This window comes from Muntiacus reevesi, chromosome 6, assembly GCF_963930625.1.
Source record: "Muntiacus reevesi chromosome 6, mMunRee1.1, whole genome shotgun sequence".
Lineage (NCBI taxonomy): Eukaryota > Metazoa > Chordata > Mammalia > Artiodactyla > Cervidae > Muntiacus > Muntiacus reevesi.
This window is the reverse complement of record NC_089254.1, coordinates 108,116,225-108,140,775: the sequence shown is the minus strand read 5'-3', so window position 1 is coordinate 108,140,775 and position 24,551 is coordinate 108,116,225. Positions and strand designations below refer to the sequence as shown.

The window sequence follows — 24,551 nt, the reverse complement described above, 5'->3', positions numbered from 1 at the left end:
TCTTGGCGACCCCGTGGACTGCAGCCCGCCAGGCTCCTCTGTCCATGGGCGTCTCCAGGCAAGAAGACTGGAGCGGGTGGCCGTGCCCTTCTCCAGGGGATCTTCCCAACCCAGGGATCGAACCAGGGTCCTCCCACATTGCTGGCGGATTCTTGACCAGCTAGCTGAGCTAGCAGGTAAGCGCAAAGTGATCAGTTTTGAACATTAAACATGATTACATACGCAAGGTAATAGTAACAGGGATTTCAACTATGTGGTATGCATCCATTTTTACTTAAAGGGAAAGTACATAGTAATAAACATCTCGATGACTTTTATAAGGTAGACAGAACAAAATAGGAGAAAGGTCTAGGCTTAATTCCAACCACTGAAGAACTGCTGACACTGAAAGAACCCAGGACATGGGGTTGTGCAGTCTGCCTTCACACTACCACCTGGACCAGAACCACCAGTTTTCACCTCCTGTCTGCAGCGGCCCCATTTCTCCTTTCATTTTCCTTTCTGGTCTCTGCCAAATGAATTTTACGCTCGTGTACAATGTCTTCATTTATGCCTTCACATTTATAGCCTCTTGGAAGCTAGCACATAGCTTAGAGAAGTTGTGTTTTCTCTAATACTGGCAGGTAAAGGATCTTAATATAAACAGCAACGATACTAAATATACCTGAATTGAGGAAATTCTCCTAAAAAATATATAATGAAAAGCAAGCTAAAGCGTATCCTTAAATATTCTATGAAGTATACAATGTCATTTATTTATTAGGCAACGTTTACTGAAACATTGTGATAGAATCACTTTCTTACCCTTCCGCGCTGAAGGACTTTGGGGCGCTTTGGCCCTCTGTTGATAAAAATGGGTTGCTGAGGTTTGACGTTGGGCCCGGATATCTGCATCTCCGGGTAAATGTTATCCAAATACCATTTAAATGATTTACAATCCAACTTCTTCCTCAATTCAACACGCTCACTGATGTTTCCATAATTTCTGGTTCTCAGATCAGGTCTTAAAGAAAAATACTGCTCCTGAATTTAAAAGAAAAAGTGAGTGAATGGATTTTTTTGTCACCTCAGCCAAGTCATGAGAGAGGAAACACTGCGTGCAGCAGAGGAGAAACGGGGTGTCCCCTGACGCTGGCTAATTACCTCTCACAGACTAGACACTGGGAAAAGTTAAAAAGGAGTCAGAATAAAAAAAACTGAGTGAAAGCCTGAGTGAAGAAAAGAGGAAAGAGACCCAGACAGAGATGAAGGTCATCAGACAGGCAGGAGAGCGGCGGCCAGCGCCCCGTCCCCGGGGTGAGGGGCTGTCTGCAGCCGTCCCGAAGCCGGGCCTCACCTTGTATTCGTCCAGCCACACGTGTGCCAGCCGCAGGGAGTTGTGTGTCATAGTGTCCTGGCCCTCGGGGGACCCATACGGCCGCCTTTTCCGGAAAATGTGTCCAACTCTAGAGCAAGGGATGATGAACAGCTTACCTCCACACATCCAGATCTGGTCAGAAGCAGAACACATGTTAACAGTGCCCACGGTGCTGAGGGGTCAACACATGGCTTTCATGAGGTTAGCCTCTATTAAACAGGTGTCTTATCAGAATAAAGTCAAAGTATGTGTTTTAAAATTATCTGTCTTTATGATTAAAAAGAAACAAAACCTAAAAACAATGTGACATTCTTTTACTCTCCTGTGTCTAAAACTGTCTTCCCAGACATAATGTTTTGACAGATCAAGGAAGCTGACCTTCAGGACTTAGGGACAAAGAATGCTAATCAATCCTCTAATCTCAGTTTCACACATACTTTCTCATGAAGCACACACATTTTTAGAAAAGTATTATTTTATAAAAAATAGAGACTAAGAGTCAGAAGATCTTAGTTCTGGTCTAAATTTTGCCCTTGAATGAGTCACTTTATTTAGTTATTTTAATACCTTATCTACAAAGTAAGACTAATAATATCTTATTACAGCTCACAACTTACAAATTCTAAAGATTACGTAGGAAAAACTGGGATCGATACATTTGCAAAAATACAAAACAACATACACAAGGTATTATGGTATCTGAACAGGGATCCCGTGACACACCAGGAGATGGGAACAAGAGCGAGAAATCTGCATTCTGTCCCTTGCCCTCTTTCCGCCTTTTCCAAAGCTTGCGTCCTAACCACTAGCACAACTCCCTGAGCCACAGACCCCACCCACAACCGTCATCTTTTCAGCCTCAGCAATGAGAGAAGAGATTCTGAAAGGTGAAATTTCCTCTGTAGGTTGGAGCAATCTGTGTATACAATATAATTTATCTGGGCTACTCCTGAAAGTAAATGGGAAGCTATTAATAATTTCTTCAGGAGACAGGTGTGAACAATGGTGATCTCGGGGAGTCAGGAAAATATGACCAGAACTGTATTATCCTAGGTCATCAAATAAGATTAATGGACAAAGGAAAAACAAAAACTCTAGAGTCAGTGCACACAAAGACCTCTAAATTTATACCAACTATCACTCTAAAATTCTTGTAAAATAAATATAAGGCTTCTCAGAGGCTTTTGCTATTTTGAATGGTATTATCTATATCATAAATTATGGTGAAATAGTAAGATGATTTACAGAAAACATGGGATCACAGATGAAAATTACATTTCACTGCACAGTTAATTGATTAACATACAAAAAAAAATTTACCCGAAAAGATATTTCTAAATTTTCTCCTCCCCAGATATCCATGCCACTGTCATACTGTCCAAGTTCATTGAAATAGTTTCTGTTCATGGCAAACAATCCTCCAGCCATTGTAGGTGACCTAGAAAAGGAAGACAGTTACTGTACCAATTCTATAGTCAATTATCTACTTTTTTTTTTTTTAATTCACTGCAGTTTTAGAACATTACTAATAAAAACTCATGTCACCAACTCAAAGAACGTGAGTTTGAGCAAGTTCCCGGAGACAGTGAAGGACAGGGAAGACTGGGGGGGGTACAGTCCATGGGGTCACAAAGAGTCAGACATAACTGAGTGACTGAACAACAATAAAAACTAGGTTAACTATTCAGAAATGTTTAATTTATGAGGGAATGAGCTGGGCTGCCTACTTAAATTTTCTAGATTGTGAGAGCTGGCAAGTAAAAGCTACTTAGAATTCTAAGCATCACAAGTCCTTTCTTTTTTTATTTATGACTACAGTTGACAGAAATCCACCTAAACTGTTTAACTTCTGTTGACAGGCCCGCAGAGCCCCCTGGGGTAAAAACTGGGCTCCAGGGCCTGACAAGGAGAAACCAGACAAACCACACTTTGGCCTGGATGCAATCGCGGGAGACCCGTGGTGCTCAAGCAAACGCTTTTTGAGGTGAGGTGTGGAAACATTTTCAGCTATCACAGCTCAGGGGGAGGAGTGCTGCTGGTATGTGATGGGGTTGATGATAAATATCCTGAAATGCACGGTCAGCCCTACCCCTCCACCAAGAAGAACCATCTGGCCCTAAAGGTCAATCCTGCCGCAGCAGAGAAACCCTGTGTTTGTGAGAATCTGAGGCAGACTGGCTCCCACAGAGACTCCAGCCTGGATTTCAGTCATCTCACTTCCTGGAACTCTGCACCAGGAGTCATGGTGTCTAGTCCTGAGCTGCTTCTCAGAGATGCAGTATTCTCTGCAGGAGAAAACACTACCCCTGTATGACTGTGTTGCTGTCATTTTTCATAACAATGTCTGCCTTTAGAAATAAACAAGCAAACTAACAAATAGCCAGACAATCAAGAAAATAAAGAGAAACAATCTAAAAGAAGCAGATGTGCAGGGTTTCAAATAACAGTTACCAGGCAGATACCTCCAGCTGTTTAATACGTTCAAGCATAACAGACAAGACTGAAAATTTGGCAGATAATTAGATGCTATCAATAAACCAAATTTATGCATATCTGAAAAACACCTCTGACAATGACAGAAAGAAAATGTAAGCAGCCAATGAAAAGAGATTGCCTTCAAAAGAAATAAAAATAAGACAGCTGTTGACATCTCACCAGAAACAGTAGAAGCCAGAAAGTTCTTGAATGATACCTTCAAAGCCCTAATAATGCATCTGCCAATCTAGAACTGAATATCAAGTAAAATTATTTTTCAAAATAATGATGAAACAAAGACATTTTCAGAAAAGAAGGAGTAATCTCACCTGAAGGTCCAGCAAAAACAAACACTAAAATGTGTCCTTTAGTCATAATGAAAATAAATCCTAGGGGGAAGCTTGCAGATGCAGAAAGGATAAAAGGGAAATATATAGCTAAACCGAAATGAATAACGCCTGCATAAAAAGTGGCTTGTGGAGGTTAAACATACACACCCATATTCAACACAACCTGAGGTGGGTAACTGGCATAGGAATATTCTGAGATCCTTGCTCTGTCTGGAGAAAGTACCAATTTATATTACACTTTGATAAGTCATGGATGAAGGTTATATTCTCTAAGGTACCCACTAAGAACAAAATGTGAGAATGTTTATAATGTCTAATAATGGGTGGCAGTTGGGAACAGAATAATAAATCAGAATTCAAACCAAAAGAGCAGAGAGAAAAGAAAACAACAGATAGAAAGCAAACAGTACCACTGTAATCACAGACAGAAAAATATAAGTGATATTACTGAATGGAATCAAGTAAGCCCTAATTAAAACAAAGTTTCCCACACTGGTTTAGAAACGAAAGTAACTATCTAACTACCTATGACACATAAATATAAGACCATGGGAAGACTGACCACAAAAAGGAAAGGAAGTTATCTAATTCAATCCTAATCAAAACAAAGCTGGAACAGGCATATTAATGTCAGACTATAAAGTGAAAGTTTCTCTACTGTAGAAGTATACATTGAAAGACAATTCATAATAATACATGGTCTTCATTCACCAGGAGATACAATAATTCTAAACTGTCATGCATCTATTAACATGACCTCAAAGTATATGAACAAAATATATAAAGAAACAACTGATAGAACATAAATTTTTTAAAGAGAGTATTTTTACAACACAATAAACCTGGCCCAACAGATGCTGAATCCCATCTTGACAACTGCAGAAAATACAGATTCTGACCACAGTGTAAGCTAGGATTAAATAACAACTACAGGAGGAGACGGGGACGACAGAGGATGAGATGGCTGGATGGCATCACTGACTCATGGACATGAGTTTGAGTAAACTCCGGGAGTTGGTGATGGACAGGGAGGCAAGGTGTGCTGCGATTCATGGGGTCGCAAAGAGTCGGACATGACTGAGTGACTGAACTGAACAAAATTTCTATATGCCTGTAAAATAATAAATGTACTGCCAAATAAACTACAGGTCAGAGAAAACACAACAAGGAAGACATTTTTAAATAAATGACAATTTTAAATGATATGTCACAATTTGTGGGATGCAGCTAAGGCTATGATTAGAGGAAAACTTACCATCTTAAATATATATATATATATATATATATAAAAGAAAAAAGGCTAAAAATTTAAAAAATCTAAACTCAAGAAGTTAGCAACCTCGCTATCTTGAGAGTGAAACAGCTTATCCTTACCATTCAGAGAAGGGTGTCACCTGATGCTGTCAAAAGTCAGAACAAAAAACAAATTTTTTTTAAAAAGGTATCAGAACCAATACAGAAACAAAATAACCAGACTGCAACACTAAGAGATAAGGAGTACCTGGAGTGATGTAAAATGAACTACTACTTCCTTTCCCCAGCAGAGCAGGACTGAAGTTGGTGTGATGTTGGAAAGAGGACCACACATATTGGTTACAGTTCAGGAAGTAAGAAACGGAAGACCAGAAAATAAAACTGGTTAAAAGGAGCTGCCTCTGGGGGGCAGGACTGAGAATGGGGGCAGAGGTAGGGTTGGCCACCTCTCACCCTAAATTGTTCTATACTGTGATACGTTACTGTGAATACATGTTTTTGATTAAAAATATTGAAAATTAAACAAATGTCCTGAAGATGATGAAGAAACTGGCCACTGCACTAATACTGAAACTACGCCAGCGAAGGAGCGCCTAACGTGGAGGCGGCACGCCGTCTGCCTCCAGTTCCAGACTCGTGGGTGCAGATGGAGACACGCACGGTCCCCACAGGCAGCCTGCTCTCCTGAGTGGTGCTCATGATCGTGCTCCCATCGCAGAGCAGGGAGCAGAGGTGGGCAGAGAGCCACACTGAACGCCCTGGCGGGAAGAAGGGCTGCCAGCCTGTGAAGACACAAGACCGCTGAGAGCTGTGGGTGTCTCATGGACTTCCCAGAAAACCGCCACAAAGTCTAAGAGCAGAAGACACGCCCACCCTGCCAGGAACTCAGGTCAGCAACCTGAGTGGAGAAAGGAGCATCGACACATACACTCCATCACGTGTAAAACGGACAGCTGGTGAGAAGCTGCCACATAACACAGCGAGCTCAGCCTGGCACTCTGATGACGCAGAGGGGTGGGATGGGGAGAGGGGAGGGAGGATATGTGTATAATTATGGCTGATCTGCGTTGTTGTATGGCAGAAACCAACACAACATTGGAAAGCAATTTTCCTCCAATTAAAAAACACATTAAAAAGAATGCTGACAACAGTACTACTGTGTATAAGGTGACAAAATAAAAACCACTTGAAAACAACCCAACTGCCCCACCAACAGTAACTGGATAAATGTTATGATATGTTAATAATTATAAAAAGCAATAAAAATGATTCAACTACAACTGTGTAATGCAGCACAGAGGCTTTTAAAGCAATGTGACTAAAAGCAAGATGAGTCACAGCCTCATTTTCATGAAGTCTGAGAGCAGAGAAAACGACTAAATTACCCTGTCTGGTCACACAGGTGGAGTACCGGAGAGCAAGGAGGCGGTGAGGGTCAGCGCAGCGGCACCCCTAGGGCACCTGGGCGCCATTTCTCCACCTGGGTGGTCGTTCACAGGTGTTCACATTACAACCATTTATTACATTGTATGCATATATATACACTCCCACAGATGTGTACTTTTTTACATATGCTATTTTTTTTACCAAAGAAAAGTCTAAAAAAAGAACAGACCCAAGAACTTGAAAAAGTATAAATACAGATAAACATGAGATTGACATGAGAAATTTAGAAGCAAAGAGAAATAAGGAGAAATAAGACATAAGAGAAGATTTATAATATTCGAGAACATGGATGAAAACTGAAAACAGTTCACATACTATGACTTGGTCATAGCTACTTCCCTTGTAGCTCAGTAAAGAATCTGCCTGCAGTGCAGGAGACCCGGGTTCGATCTCTGGGTCGGGAAGACCCCCTGGAGAAGGGAGTGGCACTCACTCCAGTATCCTTGCCCGGGGAATCTCCATGGACAGAGGAGTCTGGCGGGCTACAGTCCATGGGGTCACAAGGGTTGGACACCGCTTAGTGACTAAACCACCACCACGGCTTTGTGCACTGCTGGTAGGAATCCATCCTAATACCCTACTTGTAGTTATGTATTAAATGTTCTTCACAGCACCACTCACACTGGCAAAGAACTGGAAACGTTAACGACCAACGCAGTAACCATGGGGTCTGATAAAAACAACACAACACGGGGTCCTTCCAGGCTGTCCTACGCAACAAGTATCCCAGGATACTTTTCACTTCTCCTGCCTTTCTCACTGAGATATAAATCCAGAGAGTATGGACAATTTCTTATCCCTAAATCTTTCCTTAGGTCTTGGCAGAGTACATAAAATTCAACAAGCACTCAAAAATCTGTCATGGACAAACAAGCCAACGCTTGTGCTTTTTGCAAAGAGAAAGGAATTGTCTTTGAGCATGTTTTCTCTTCGGGGAGTTTTACCGACAGACAGGAGAAGGCTTACCTTATTGGTGCAGTCGCTCCCTCCGGTCCCCCGAGCTCGGAGAGCGGGACGAGGTCCCACTTGAAGTGCAGCCCCCAGTTGAAGCCACCCCGCACCACAGGGGACGAGCTGTAGGCCAGTGTGTCGGCGCTGATGATGTCGATCACCGGGCACACCACCGTCCGCCGGTCCTCCCGGATGGCGGCCAGCAAGGGCTGCAGCCACAGCACGTTCACCTCGCAGTGGCTGTCCAGGAACACCAGGACTTCTCCTGTGGAGGAAACCACAGAGGCCCTGAGGGCTGTGCCACTCGAGATTCAAGAGTGGGCACCGCCGCCATCCTTCCAGCCCCAGCTATCAAATCGGTCCTGGGAGTCAGTCAGCCGGGACATCCTGCTTACAGGGTGCTGCCACGGCTGAAGAACATACACAGACCATAAACCAAGTCTTGAAGAAAGCTACAGACAATTCATAGTCTCCTCAGTAAAAAAAAAAAAAACACAAAAAGACTCTGAGTCTCACGGAAACAATCCAGTTCTCTGACAGCCAGATATGGAGCAGTGCAATACGAGTGGTCAGCTGTGTGTATTCTTATTACAATTACTGTAATGGATATATTCGTAAATTTACTATGTAACATGTCCCTGCTTCAGCAAACCAAGGCTAGAGAACGTAACTCACTTTCACTGGTGACTCATAGACGTGACCCGTTACCGATTATTTCGACAACAGGACTCAGGAGCGAGGGGCATGCAGCCGGCTCATCACGCTGCTGCCCGGCTCCCTGCTCCCGTGGATCCACCACTCGACAGTCCGTGACCATCTCGCCCTCCATCTCCCACCTTTCCTTCCCAATTCCCTCAGTCTCATGGGCCACAGGATACACTTTTCTTCTTGTCAGTAAAATAGAAACCGTGAAGGTTTTCCCATTCATTTCTGACTCTGCTTGATAAACATGAACAGGACTGAGGGTTTCTTTGGTAACTTAATGGTTATCCCTGAACACCTGAAAAACTCAGAATCTCATCATCAGACAGCATGATTATTATTCCAAAGCTTTACCCATGAAATAAGTGTGTTGATATAGATTTTACATGGATTTCATAAAGCAACCGATGCACCCTATTTCAATTAACAGCAGCAGAACCTCCGGCAAGAAAGTCCTCCAGTATGACGGTGACTTGGCCGTGTCCTTCAGCACCTGTGAACGACCTTCACGAGCTCACCAGACGCCATTTAACACAGAAAGGCAAACTGTCCAACCTCTTACCAAGGTTCCTTTGAGGAGAAAATTTAATAGCTTTTCTTAATTAGAAAAATATTACTTTATCTATTAAAGTCAGTTTAACTAAATGAAGGAAGATAATACATGATCACCCTGAACCTGAGACCGATTTTCCCAACTTTTTTTTTTTTTTTCACAGATCCCGAACTATATTTGAACAAGGACCAACACAACATAAAGGAAAAAACTAGATGACTACTGTTGCCTGAAAAAGAAAAGCTTGCAGTAACAATGTACTGGGAAAGTACAGTGTTCTGTGACACGATCTTGCCGTACCCCACAAACATGCCAGTTTCCTATCTCGTGCCTTCTGTAAGTCAAAACAGCCAAGTCACAGAGTCTTTATTTGACTAGAACTCTACAGAAGAAAGATGGTAACAAGCCTTGAATTCAGCCTGCATGTGACTGTGGACTGGATGGAGCGGAGCTGCGCCTCATTTTTTGTTAACTGCTTCTGCTCGCTGCAGGTGTGAGAGAAAGGAGGGAAAAAGGAAGACTGTACAAATGAAGTCACAAATAAACCCCGCAAACGGGACAGGGGGTGTACAGGAGGGGTGGTGGCAGACAGCAGCGCCAGCCACCGTGAAGCCCACGACTGCTCATCCTGAGGAGGGCAGTGTATGGGAAGGCAGATTTTCTCACTACGAGGGGAGGCCCCACCAAAGTTTCAGAATTCTAAAGTCATCTTTATGATTTTTTTTGGGGGGGGGTGCATATTTCCAGGTACTACATGAAGTATCAGACACCTACTATTTTTAACATTTTCATTTAACTTAAATAAATGTATTTTAAAAAGGAAAAGCTTTTATCCAGATCTAAATGAAAATTACCAGCACCAGCCTTCCACAGAGATAAAGAGAAATCTGAACTGATGCAGTGTAGCTGAAGAGAATCAGAGAAGCCGACCAGTGAGGACTCCAGAGCTCGCCTTCCTGGGGCCTGGGCTTTGGGGCAGCGGGCTCCATTAGGGACAGGCCTTTCCAGAACAGCACAGCCTCGTCTCTCCTGCTGCCAGTGGGCACTAAGACTCCACCCGTCACTGAGCGCCGCGGCGCCAGGAGCGCAGGAGAGCAGAGCTCTCACCACGCAGGAAGAGCCAAGCAGAGTCCTACCTGTGGCGTGGGCCGCTCCAATCATTCTTCCTCGAATCAAGCCCTCGCGCTTTGGATTTCTTATCACTTTGATTTTTCCAGGGAGGTATTTTTGGATGTATTCATCTAGTTCTCCTTTCAAATCATCTGAAAATTGAAGATTGTTCAAACCACATGAGACACATGCACAGGTATTTTAGATACTCGAGCTGTATCTGGTGCTTGCAACAACAAATATTCAAGTGAATATTACAGAATCTTCTGCTTTATTTTAAAAGGAGAGCATAGCTTATCCTGAAAGGAACAAAAAGGAAGAAAATGAGGGATAAGAGTTGGAATACTAGCCTAAAGGACTAGTTACTTACAGACTTTTTGTATTTCCATAGCAACTAACTCAACGCTTTGCATAAAGAATGTTTGAAATAAGTATTCTGAGTGTATGAATGTTCAGCTGACTACATACAAATCAGACTTAAAGAAGAAACTGATATGTAAATGCCTTTTTTCAAAGTAATTTAAGTCCTACTCCATTTCAGAATAGTTGAGAAATAACTTGTTTGCCCTACCAAGAATTATATAATAGCAGCAGTAAATATATTCTTATACTAATTTATAATTTAGCATCTTCCATGGGCACTATTTTTTATAAATTCTAGCTCATTTACCTTTAAATTTCATAACTTCAGAGATCATACAAGATCTAATAAGTAATTCTTTCCATAGTTAGCATATAAACCACTGTAACTGATCATGAATTTTCTCTTTTAGAAAAAAATACCCACAGAATGAAAAACAAATCACAGGCTGACTTAAAAAAATAAATTCAACACCAACAATTCTAGAATTATATTACTTAGCCAATCTTCTACTTGGTCCAGACTCAAATTCTTAGGGTTTTTTTTAAATCATTTATTTTTAAAATTAATTTCTCCTTGTTTCTCCTATGAGGTTTCAATGTTTACCAAGGTTTGAGAATTTTGCTCTTGTTGGTCTCAACGTACATTTCCTCATTTTGTATACTTAAGTATACTGGCATACCAGTTCTGTTATTGATATATAAGGAATGCTTAATAAAGACTCTCAACTTGTGAAAAGACATACAACTGGCATATAACTTACCAGTGTATCTCTGCAGCTTACTGTTAGTGAAAAGAGCAGAAAGCTTGAATGGTGGTGGTTTAGTCACTCAGTCGTGTTCAGTTCTTTTGCAATCCCATAGACTGTAGCTTACCAGGCTCCTCTGTCCGTGGGATTTTCCAGGCAAGAATACTGAAGTGGGCTGCCATTCCCTTTTCCAGAGGACCTTCCTGACCCAGGGATAGAACCTGAATCTCCTGCACTGGCAGGTGGATCCCTTGGGTCTAATTTCAACTCTACCAGGTAACAGCTTGAGAAAATTACTATTTCCTCCTCTGTAAAACGGGAATACCATCTCTCACAAGGTTGAGGACTGCCCTCCATCCTGCTCTGTACACAAAATCACTCTTAGGAAGAGTCTATGCTGAATTAAAGGTAAGAAGTATGTACTAAAGGATAAAATACCAGCATTCAGAGACTATCTAAGAGCCATCACAATGCCATCCACTTGATCTGCAGGCAGCTGATGTAACAGACTGACAAGATAAACCTAAGCCAAAGCATTACATCAAGTTAAAGCTAATCCTAAAAGGTTACATACTGCGTGATTCTGTTTATATAACAACCCCATGACAATACCACAAAGATGGAAACAAAATCACAGAGATGAGGGTTGCCAGGAATTAAGGATGTGTGGGGAGAAAGGTGTGTGTGAATACAGAGCGGTAGCAGGTAGGAGATCTTCAGGGTGATGGAGTAGTCCTGTCTGTACCTTGATTACAGTGGTGGTTACAGAAATATACTCACAGGATAAAATGGCAAATAACTGTACACACGCATGGTATCAATGTTAAATTCTGGCTTTCAATGAGTGAGTGAGTGAGTAAAGTCGCTCGGTCGCGTCCGACTCTTTGTGACCCCGTGGACTATAGCCCACCAGGCTCCTCCGTCCATGGGATTCTCCAGGCAAGGATACTGGAGTGGGTTGCCATTTCCTTCTCCAGGGGATCTTAAGGACCCAGGGATCGAACCCAGGTCTCCCGCATTGCGGGCAGACGCTTTAACCTCTGAGCCACCATGGAAGCCCCCTGGCTTTCAATACTATGTTATTATTGGATGTAGAATGTAACCAATGGAAGAAACTGGGTGAAGGGGTACACAGGACCTCTTTGTAACTCACTGCCAATCTATGATTATTTCAAAATAAAAATATTTTTTAAAAAGGTAAGCCAAGGGGAAAATTTCAAGAGCCTAATTTGGATAGTATAGTTTGAAAACAGATTACACAGTTAATGCAGTTTCTTTGAAATTACCCTAGAGTCAGGGGTGTAACTGTGGTTGGCTCTGTTACAACTGCATGCATGAGGGCCCTCCTGTCTTTCAGGGACTGCATGGCCAGTTGTCATTACTGCAGTGAGCCAAAGCAGAGATCCCACACTGCCAGTTACAGCATTCCTCACCGAAGTCACTGTCATCGTCCACAAGGATGACTTCATGAAGAAGCCGGGCGGGCGTGCGGTCCAGGACACTGTGCACCGTTCGCAGCAAGGCAGACAAAGCTTCATTGTAGAAACAGATAACAACACTAGCAACTGGCAGATCCGCTGGGTAAGACTTGTCTTTACATCTGTAAGATAAGTATCAGAAAATTCTGACATTTCAAAAAGCCCAAGTGTTGTTATTATTCACTAAACATTAACTGCTCCCTTGTTGAACCTCTTCTTTACATCATTAACAATTTTTTTTTTTAAGCGGTTAAGGAAACAATGTGGTTTCTTACTCAAGAGTTTTATAATTGCTAATAATTTCCCCCTCCATTTTCTGCTTATTTTTAAGTCACTTCAAGTTTTTAAAACTTGAATTTTTTCTTCTTTGGTAGAGGTTACACAAAAACGTGTTTTTACTGAAATCACTGCAAGTTTTTAATGCAGCACTCAACAGCTGATATTCAGTTTCTTCTCAATGAAGTTTCAAAAGGAAATATGAATATCTGTATTTGACAATTTTAATTTTTGCTCAATCATATAAAAAGATTTGAGTAACTATGACATACACCAGGATAATGGATGAGCTTCAATGTAAGCAACTCTTTGATTTAAAGAAGGTTAGGGGGCTTTAAGTGTCCACAATAAAAAAAAAAAAACACACCACTGACTCAAAAAATAATATCTGGAATTCCATGTTTTTCTGCATGGCGTACAATGCCTTACGATGTCTGGGCCCTGCCTACTTTCAGCCTCTTGCCATGCTTTCGCTACAGGCAAAACAGAACTGTCTCAGTGCCGAGACAAACAGGACACCTCCCGCCTCAATCTGCTCCCACATGGGGGACTCCGTGCGGCAGGGCGCTGCTCGGCGGGGCCCCCCACTCTTGGCGCCTCCCCTGGTCACTCTGGTGTGGGGGTCCCACCTCCCCCGTCCTATCACAGCCTTCATTCTTGTGCTCCTGTAATTACTCACTTCCTTATCAACCTCCCCTGACGGATACGAAGCCCTGTGAACCGGGGAGCTATGTCTTATTTTATTTCCAGGGCCTAACAGAGTGTCCAGCAAACAGAAGGTGCTGAAACAGATCTGTAGAGTGAATGATTGATTGACATATGAAAGAAAAGCCTCTGAAAAGACAAAAAGAATGAAAACAGAAAAGTGAGATCATGAGTGGAATTCTTCAGTGATGTGAATTTCTTTTTGTTATGAATCCAATAAACAAACATTTAAAATAAACATATGCTCAGAAGCTTACTTAATTATATGCAGTCAGTACCTCCCTCCTTTTTCCCATGATTTTAAATTTCAAAAGAAACACAGCAAGTTCTAGAACTCTGTCAGTACAATCTCAAACCATGTGGCTTCAAGCATAATAAGAGTGGAAACAAATCTGTCTTAAATTTTCTAGTATCCCGAATGATACTGATACTGGAGCCCACCTGCAGATTATGAACACCACCCCCGTGAATGAGTATACCAGCACTGAAAGCACTGTCATTAAAATGCGAGCAGAAACTAGGAAGGAACGTACGCCGCATTCCTCGTATCTGGCACGTCTCTGTGGTAGCCCAAGCGGTTACTAATAAGCATATTGAAGGCATGTTTCTGATACCCCAAGTCTCTCAACTCCTGATCACGTTCATTAAAAATCATACCTGCAAAAGAATGAAGTCATGGTCAGTGCATTAAATCTGGAAAAGAATGCTACAATTCCTGTTATGATCTTAAGAAAATCTTCGGGACTTCACTGGTCATGCGGTGGGTAAGAATCTGCCTGCAATGCAGGTGACACGGGTCCAACCCCTGGTCCCGGAAGATCCCACATGCCGCGGGGCAACTAAGCCTCTGCATCAAAGCACTGAGCGTGCACTCTAGAGCTCGCGAGCCCCAACTACTGAGCACACGTGCTGCAAGTACTGAAGCCCAGGAGCCTAGGGCCTGTGCTCTGCACAAGAGCAGCCAGCGCAGTCAGACGCCCACGAAACACAGCCAAGAGCAGCCCCTGCTCGCCACAACTAGAGAGCCCAAGCAGACCAACAGTGCAGCCAGAAAAAGTAAACGAATAACGAAATTTAAAGAAAATCTTGGGTTTAACTTCTTATAAATAGGTAATAGCCATGTTTCTCAAACTTAGTCTGTCTCCATTTTCAAAAAAACTAAATCGAGGTTTAAGTCAAATTTTCCTCGGTTTAGCTCAAAAAGCAGGTATACCTTAACCCTAAACTATGGTTCATTAGCCATAATTTAAGAATATTTTCAAGAAAAAAAAAAAAAAACTTACCTATGACCAAGAAAAAAAGAGACTTAATGATGATTTATACCATAAAGACAACATATTACAGAACCCCATATGGATCTCAACAGGCCCCAATTAACTGGGCAAGGTGTTTTTTTGGTTCTGTTTTCTAGAAAAATTTTTTTACCCCAAGTTTTTATATGGACTCCTCCCCTAGAAAATTAGACCATTGATAAACCTTTCTGTAAAAAGTCTCCAGTTCCAGACTTTAGTCAACTTCACAGTCAAGAAAGTCCACCACAGAGCTGATCAAAATCACCGTAATTTAACACCTTTGCTCTCACACTGTCAGAAATCTCCCCTTTACCTGGAACAGTAAGCCTCTTTTGCTTTCTCTTTCCCACATCAAATATTTAGCCTCTCCTCACAGAATGACTCCCCTCTAATAGCATTTCCTGAAGTCGAGCCATGAAAACTAATTTCACTGGACGTTAGCAGAGGTTAAAAGGAAAAAAAGATTTCACGGCCAGATACTCAGGAAAACATCGGATTTTAAAAGTCAAGTAAGAGAGTTCCCTGATGGTCCAGGGGTTAGGACTGAGCACTTTCACTGCCACTTTTTTTTTTTGGCATGGGCAAATAATAACAGAAAAAAAAATTAAAGTTGAGTAGACTTTTGTTTTTAAGAATGCTGATTGTTTTACAGATACACAGGTGTGAGGGGATGAAATACAGAATGCAGTGTTTTCCCAATTTATTATTTGATATATTCCGAAGATTTCTTCTAAGGGTTTTATGGTCTTTGATCCATTCTGAGCTACTTTAATACAATATGAGGTAAGGGTTCAACTTCATTCCTTTGCATGGGGGTATCTAATTGGCCCAGTACCATTTGCTGAAAAGACCATCTTTCCACATTAAGTGCTCTTAGCACCCCTTTCTAAAAACCAACTGACCACACATGTTACTTGTTCTTAGGCATTACCATACATGCTACTTGACCACAGATATTGCAGGGTATACTTGTGGATTCTCGGTCTATCCTCCGATCCACGTGTCTGTCCTTATGCCAGTATCACACCGTCAGGAAGCTTTGAAATAGAGAAGTGCGTGTTCTCCAACTTTGTTTTTTCAAGGCTTCAGAGCACCATGCAATTCCTTATCAACTTTAGCCTCAGCTTTTCCATCTTTTCAACAAAGGTCATTGGGATTTTGACGAGGTTTACATTCAATGTGAGTTGCTCTGGGTGGTACTGACGTTTTCACAGCATTAAGCAATCTATCCATGAACCTAGGACATCTTCCTATTTGTTTAGGTCCATTTTTATTTCTTTCACTTCTGCTCTGCAGCACAACTCCTTGGTTAGACTTATTCTTAAGCACTTTATTCTTTCTGATTCCATTGTAAATGGGATTGTTCTCTTAATTTTACTTTTAGACTGTTCATCACTAACGTCCAGAAATACAACTGGTTTTTGTGTGTGTATCTTGTACCCTGCGACTTTGCTGAATTCATTTATTAGCTATAATTTTTTGGTGATCTTTAGGATCTTTTATAAAGAATTTAGTGTTTCAGATGGGTAATTTGAGTTTGTCACTTTCTACAATTCCCTCCTGCTTCATTCAAAGGCAAAGTCCATTAAAAATGGCAAACCCAATGTTACAACTTTATAAAAATTTTATAAAAATTACTATAAACAAAAAATTAGAGAAGAATTTCCATTAATGCTTTTAAAAAGGTCCCAATGGTTCTTTGAAAATGAATAGAAGGTATATTTAATGAAAACTAAAGTAAAAGCTTCCTTTTCCCTCATATAATTTTCAATACTTCTGACCTCCTATATTAGGAAATGATTAAATTCTAGAAACTGATTTTATTCATTGAAACTATGAAATCTGTTTTTACATTTCCTTTATATTCTGTGGATCTTTCAATCTCTCAGAATCTCTCACTATATGCTTTTACTCTTACTTATTATTTGATTCTTCAATGAAGATCAAAGTTCTTAAGTTTTAAAGACAACCAAAATGGCTCATATAGCCCTTAAAATAAAATTTGCTGAAACCAGGACTCTATAACTGCAGTATTCAGTCTTGCTTCCAAACTGAACAGAATATAATTTTTTAAGAATAAAAAAACTCCTATATTTAACAAATATATTCCAGCACCTTAATAATTCTTGTAAGTAGAAATCTTTTCAGATATATGTAGTCTCAATTTATTTCTAAACCCAAAGGTTTATGTCCTGTCTTAATTAACTCTGCCTTTCAAAATATGTTAAAACAGTCACTTTCAATCACTGCTTTCCCTTATTAAATAATGCTAGCAATTAAAATCTTCCCGCATAAAATCTTCCATTTTCTTTCCAACCACTTAATTTTTCTTCCTTTCTGCCCTCTCCCCTCCCGCCACCCCCCCCCCCCCAATTTTGGACCTCATAGTTTCTCCAAAATCTTCATAAAATACTGAAGTCAGAACTGAACAAAATAGAATATAACATCCTACTGTGTCTGCAAAAATCACAGGACCCCAGCTAGTTCAAGAACAAAATATATCAGTACAGAAGAAAGTCACATGTCTAGTCCTCTGAACAATACACGATTTAAAGAATATTTGAACTTCCAACGATGGAATACTTTGACACATTGCTAGCAAAACTCAGGTACACTTACCCAATTCAGAAGAGAATTTCACATTGCCTCTTTCTGGATCTTCAACGTGATTATCTATCACATCATCAATTTTGTTTGCTTTGAACTGTGATTCTAATACTTGACTTGGGCCTCTAGTGAAACGGGGATAAAATTTTTTGGGGAATGGTCCGTGGGGCCCAGACCCCTTGATGGGCACATTCTTAAGTGGCTGAGTCACTTCACTGAAGTTGAAATAAATAAAAAGCAAAAGTGTCCAGGCTGCAGATGTAAAAAGGCATCCATAACAGAAATATCGAACTGTGACACTTCCCATTATAGACCTAGCATTGCTGAAGGGCCATTTTCAATTTCCTAGAAGAGAAGGATAAATATGTTAGACACTTTAGACACTGAAAAAATCAAATACCAACTTTACATTCACTGTTTTCCAAACTACAAAGTAGCAATTCTAAACAATTTACTTAAGACCCCATGTGTGTCATCAACAGAGAGTCAAATGTAAGATACAGGGATAGCACTGAATAAAAAAAATAAAGGAATTCAACAATTAAAACCACAGACCAGTTGTGTTAGTACTGAGAAAACCAACAGCAGCAAAACAGTTGACTTATTCATCAGCCCAGGTTAATGGATACCTACTTCACCTTTGATCTGGACCACTTTCACTTTGCTCATATTTTCGAGGTTCTAACTTTTCATAAGTAAAACGTAAGTACTACACATGTCATGACAGCACATCTAAGGTCCCTTCTAATTATAAAATTATAAGACTACATCTTTTAATCCAAGGATATTAAAATCTGTTATTATAAATAAGCAACTTAAAGTTTTACCTTCCAATCAAAGATTAAACCTGCCCTAATGCCCACTCTAGAGCCAACAGTTTCATTTCAAATTTACAACTGACAGAGTTCAGACAATCCCACTTTCTGTCTCCTTACGATGCCGTACGAACAACAGGACACTGAACAGCACTGTTTTCCTAAGCCTCCTGTGACAGCGGGTCTTCACGCAGGCTTCACGCAGCCCCCTCAGGAGCTGTTTGTAAAGAGCCCACTGCACATATAAAATCGTCTCACTGAGCATGAGAGCAGAGACACTATTTAAGTCATGTACAAACAGAAGAAATCTACAAAGCAATACTACTCATACATTACTAACTTCTATAGTATAAAATAATTTTTTAAAAAACTATCATGCCTCCCCCAAACCAGGACAAAGCAAATCAGCATCAGTAAGCTCCAATTCAAAAATTAAGCTGTTTTGTACAATTTTATGCCATAAGCCCAGAAGACAGCAAATGGTTCAATTTCTTAACTATCTGCCAACCAAGAACTATTAGTTCTTTCACCACATGTCAATTCAAAAGCTTGAAAAACAGAAGAAAACACCAGTACCCAAACAATCAAAAAAATCCCACAACAGTAACACCAACGGGAAATGACCACTGCACAAAAGGAGAGTCAAACACAAATCAAAGTGCTGTCAGGTCAGCTGCAGCACTTTTTAAGTTAAAGACAGGCACAGAAAAAGATCCACTTTATTTGGAAGTGGAAGAAAATTTTCTCTAAGCAAAGTGAATGGAGCCATTAAGAAAAATGAAAATATTAAAGTTACAAATTTGTAACTTTGCAACAAAATGTTGCAGACAATACTGAGTAGAAACATTTAGGTGAAACATTCAGTTCAGTTACTCAGTCACTCAGTCCAGTCACTCAGCCGTGTCCGACTCTTGACTCTGCGACCCCATGGACTGCAGCACACCAGGCCTCCCTGTCCATCACCAACACCCAGAGCTTGCTCAAGGTCATGTCTATTGAGTCAGTGATGCCATCCAACCATCTCATCCTGTCGTCCCGTTCTCCTCCTGCCCTCTATCTTTCCCAGCGTCAGGGTCTTTTCCAATGAGTCAGTTCTTTGCATTGGCCAAAGTATTGGAGTTTCCGCTTCAGCATCAGTCCTTCCAGTGAACACCCAGGACTGATTTCCTTTACGATGGACTGGTTGAATCTCCTTGCAGTCCAAGGGATTCTCAAGAGTCTCCTCCAACACCACAGTTCAAAAGCATCCATTCTTCGGTACTCAGCTTTCTTTATAGTCCAACTCTCACATTCATACATGACCACTGGGAAAACCATAGCCTTGACTAGATACACCTTTGTTGGCAAAGTAATGTCTCTGCTTTTTAATATGCTGTCTAGGTTGGTCATAGTGAGAGAGTCAATTCCTAGGCAGGTTGATAAGAAGTCCAGGATCCCCAAGGATTAAAAAAGGGTCTGGTGGTCCCGAAGTGGAGACAGGGGTCTGGAATTCTCAAGGAAAAGGAAAGGACAAGTGTTTTTTTCCCCTCTACATTTCTTAGTCTTAGTCACATAAAACTAAGAAGAAAGCCTCAAACGGATGATTACACAGCAAACAAGTCAGCTTAAACTCTGTACTAAGGATCAGACGACAACAATGCGTCCTGCCTGAGGACAGCTTCTCCTCCCTGAAAACCTTCGGGCTGACCCTGTCGTCTTAGAATGTAAACTGTGGGTCTAGTAAGATCTTTACAACCTTGAGACATTCTTTTGATTTATTGTAATAACTAATTAAAACAGTATATAATTCCCTTGCTAACACTAGCAAGGGGGGCACTCTCCATCCCCTTCTGAGGTCTCTTTCAGAAGGTTTCTCTGCCCCTTTTCGTACTTTAATAAAACTGCTACACAAAAGCACTTGGGTGGCCTGGTTCTGCAACTAAATCTTTGGAGATCAAGAATCTGACACCATTCACCGCAAGCTATCAATAGCTTTTCCTCCAAGGAGCGTCTTTTAATTTCAAGGCTGCAGTCACCATCTGTAGTGATTTTGGAGCCCAAGAAGATAAAGTCTGTCACTGTTTCCACTGTTTCTCCATCTATTTGCCAGGAAGTGATGGGACCAGATACCATGATCTTTGTTTGTTAAAGCTGACTTTTAAGCCAACTTTGTCATTCTCCTCTTTCACTAAGAGGTTCTTTAGTTCTTTGCTTTCTGCTCTGCACATCTGAGCTTACTGGTATCTCTCCCAGCAATCTTGATTCCAGCTTGTGCGTCATCCAGCCCAGCATTTCACATGATGTACTCTGCATTTTTCCAGTAGTCATGTAAGGATGTGAGAGTTGGACTATAAAGAAAGCTGAGCACCAAAGAATTGATGCTTTTGAACTGTGGTGTTGGAGAAGACTCTTGAGAGTCCCTTGGAGAACAAGGAGATCCAACCAGTCCATCCTAAAGGAGATCAGTCCTGGGTGTTCACTGGAAGGACTGATGTTGAAGCTGAAACTCCAATACTTTGGCCACCTGATGTGAAGAGCTGACTGATTTGAAAAGACCCTGATGCTGGGAAAGATAGAGGGCAGGGGGAGAAGGGAACGACAGGATGAGATGCTTGGATACCATCACCAACTCAATGGACATGAGTTTGGGTAAACTCTGGGAGTTAGTGACGGACAGGGAGGCCTGGCGTGCTGCAGTTCATGGGGTCGCAAAGAGACATGACTGAGAGACTGAACTGAACTCTGCATATACATTAAATAAGGAGGGCAATAATATACAATCTTGACGTACTCCTTTCCCAATGTGGAACTAGTCCATTGTTCCATGTTCAATTCTAACTGTTGCTTCTTGACCTGCATACAGATTTCTCAGGAGGCAGGTAAGATAGTCTGGTGGAATTCCCATCTCTTGAAGAATTATCCACAGTTTGTTGTGATCCACACAGTCAAAGGCTTTGGCGTAGTTAATAAAGCAAAAGTAGATGTTTTTCTGGAACTCTCTTGCTTTATCTGTGATCCAACGGATGTTGGCAATTTGATCTCCGGTTCCTCTGCCTTTTCTAAATCCAGCTTGAACATCTGGAATTTCTCAGTTTACATACTCTTGAAGCCTCGCTTGGAGAATTTTTGCATTACTTTGCTAACCTGTGAGATGAGTGCAATTGTGTGGTAGTCTGAGCATTCTTTGGCATTGCCTTTGGGATTGGAATGAAAACAGACCTTTTCCAGTCCTGTGGCCACTGCAGAGTTTTCCAAATTTGCTGGCATATTGAGTGCAGCACTTTCACAGCATCATCTTTTAAGATTTGAAATAGCTCAACTGGAATCCCATCACCTCCACTAGCTTTGTTCCTAGTGATGCTTCCTAAGGTCCACCTGACTTTGCATTCCAGGATGTCTGGCTCTAGGTGAGTGATCAGATCATCATGGTTGTCTGGGTTATGAAGATTTTTTTGTATAGTTCTCTGTGTATTCTTGCCACCTCTTCTTAATATCTTCTGCTTCTATTAGGTCCATACCATGTCTGTCCTTTATTGTGCCCATCTTTGCATGAACTATTCTTTTGGTATCTCTGATTTTCTTGAAGATATCTCTAGTCTTTCCCATTCTATTGTTTTCCTCTATTTCTTTGCATTGATCACTGAAGAAGGCTTTCTTGTCTCTCCTTGCTGTTCTTTGGAATTCTGCATTCAGATGGATATATCTTTCCTCTTCTCCTTTGCCTTTAGCTTCTCTTCTTTTTCCAGCTATTTGTAAGGCCTCCTCAGATGGCCATTTTGACTTTTTGCATTTCTTTTTCTTGGGGATGGTCTTACCACTGCCTCCTGGACAATGTCACAAACCTCTGTCCATAATTATTCAGTGAAACATTAGATTTCAACTAAAATAGGCATTATAAATGCCTAAAATATGTCCTTGGAGGTAGGGAAAAAACAAGCAAGTAATAACAAAAACAAAAGCACTAATTCTTCAAAAGGCCATGAAATTCTTTAGTTTAAGACTTAACTGCATGGGACTTCCCTGGTGGTCCAGTGGCTAAGGATCAGCGTGTCATTGCAGGGGACATGGGTTTGATCCCTGGTCCAGAAACTAGGATCCCACATGCCGTGGAGCAACTAAGCCCATGTACCACAACTACCCACACGCCTTAGAGCCTGTACTCTGCAACAAGAGAAGTCACTGTGCAGCCACAAAGAGCCTGTGTGCCCCAATAACGACCAAGCGCAGTCAAAAATTAAATAGTAATAAAAAGACTACCTGTACAGGTTGCTCTGATTCCATAAAGAACTGTGAATAAGCTGCCAATCTCTTCTTCAACTGTATAAGGAGACTTATATTTAGATTCTTTGCTCAAACCACTCCAGGCCTTCCCACTTCAACCTTGGCCTCCCTGACAGGGAACACAGAAGGGAGCCCCGCCAAAGGGACCAAGAGAGGAAGCCAGCCAACATTTCCAATCACAGAGAAGCCAGAGCATGCTAATCAAGGGGTATGCGATTAAGCAGCTCAGGACAAAAGGGGAAGGTTAGGGTTCAACAAATGTTAACTTTTTCCTCATTAGGTCTAATTTTAAAATATAACATGAAAGGTATTTGTGACCCTCTGTTCCTTACAATGACCTACAAGTCCCTATGTAATAGTTTGACTGTATCTCCCACTATTTCCCTCCTCATTCATTTCATCCTAGACACAGTCTCCTTATGGGTCCTACGTGTGAGGGATTATGCATGGGTTCATCCCTCTGCCTAGAATACTTTTCATCCCAGCCCAGCTAGTGCTAGTGGTAAAGAACCCACTTGCCAATGCAGCAGATATAAGAGACATGGGTTCAATCCCAGGGTCGGGAAGATCCCCTGGAGGGGGTTTGGCAACCCACTCCAGTATTCTTGCCTAGAGAATCCCATGGATGAGGAGCCTGGTGGACTACAGTCCATGGGATCGCAAAGAATCAGACACGACTGGAGTGACTTAGCACACAACTTCACCTCTATTGAATCTTTGCTCAATTATTACCTTCTCAACAAAGTTCTGTCTAGACAACCAAATTTAAAACTGCAACTCAACCACCAAACACTAGCACTTCCCACTTTCCCTACTCCATACAACTTACCACCTTCTTACATACATTAATTTCTTACTCATTATGTTAATTATTGCCTGTCTGCTCCCTGTTAGAATGTATGCTTCATCAGAGCAAGAGTTTTTTGTCTGTTCTGTTTGTTGCAGTATCCCCTGAGCTTATAACAAAAGCTAGCACACAGCAAACATTTAACAAATATTTGTTGAAATTAATGAAAAAATTTCTGGAGAAGACTCTTGAGAGTCCCTTGGACATCAAGGAGATCAAACCAGTCAATCCTATAGGAAATCAATCCTTAATATTCATTGCAAGGACTGATGCTAAAGCTCCAATATTTTGGCCACCCAATGCAAAGAGCCAACTCATTGGAAAAGACCCTGATGCTGGGAAAGATTGAGGGCAAGAGGAGGAGGAGGCAACAGAGGATGAGATGATTAGACAGCATCAACGACTCAATGGACATGAGTTTGAGCAAACTCTATGAGATACTGAAGGACAGGGAAGCCTAGCATGCTACACTCCATGGGGTTGCAAAGAGTTGGACACAACTTAGTGACTGAACAAATGAAAAAATTACTATAAGGTGGCTATCGTGTGCTTGCAAAATGCTGGGATTTCCAAACAAATATACTACTATCCTCTTTGAGCCAAGCAGTACCTTAATGTTATGCATGGAGATCTTATTTCAACCTTACTTCAACAACAGTATGGGCTTCCCAGGTGGCTCAAAGGTAAAGAATCCTCCTGCCAATGCAGGTTCAATCTCTAGATGGGGAAAATCCCCTGGAGTGGAAATGGCAACCCACTCCAGTATTCTTGCCTGGAAAATTCCATGGACAGAGGAGCCTGGTGGGCTACAATCCATGGGGTTGCAAAGAGTCAGACACGACTAAGCAACAGAGCATGACAACTAGGCAGGACAATAACCATATTTATTATTAGAAATGGTACAAAAAAAAAAAAATCCCACCAGACTCTCATTGTCCAATTTCACAAATTAAATAAAGCTCTC

At 41.3% G+C, this 24,551-nt stretch overlaps 1 protein-coding gene across 4 annotated transcripts in view; it reads right to left on the bottom strand.

The window, feature by feature from the left end:
* Positions 1–24,551, bottom strand: part of GALNT11 (polypeptide N-acetylgalactosaminyltransferase 11) — a 49,275-nt gene that overhangs the window by 3,964 nt on the left and 20,760 nt on the right. For 3 of the 4 annotated variants that reach the window (XM_065939492.1, XM_065939494.1, XM_065939493.1), the window contains exons 2-9: positions 17,678–18,010; positions 14,300–14,423; positions 12,741–12,907; positions 10,225–10,350; positions 7,849–8,098; positions 2,678–2,795; positions 1,337–1,489; positions 805–1,023 (exon numbers count right to left, since the gene is read on the bottom strand). In XM_065939492.1, coding sequence (XP_065795564.1) covers positions 805–1,023; positions 1,337–1,489; positions 2,678–2,795; positions 7,849–8,098; positions 10,225–10,350; positions 12,741–12,907; positions 14,300–14,423; positions 17,678–17,972 — 1,452 coding nt within the window. In that variant the 5' untranslated portion in view covers positions 17,973–18,010. Of the gene's footprint in view, positions 1–804; positions 1,024–1,336; positions 1,490–2,677; positions 2,796–7,848; positions 8,099–10,224; positions 10,351–12,740; positions 12,908–14,299; positions 14,424–17,677; positions 18,011–18,120; positions 18,220–24,551 lie in introns of those variants that run through there. The other variant, XM_065939495.1, reaches the window with a different exon arrangement.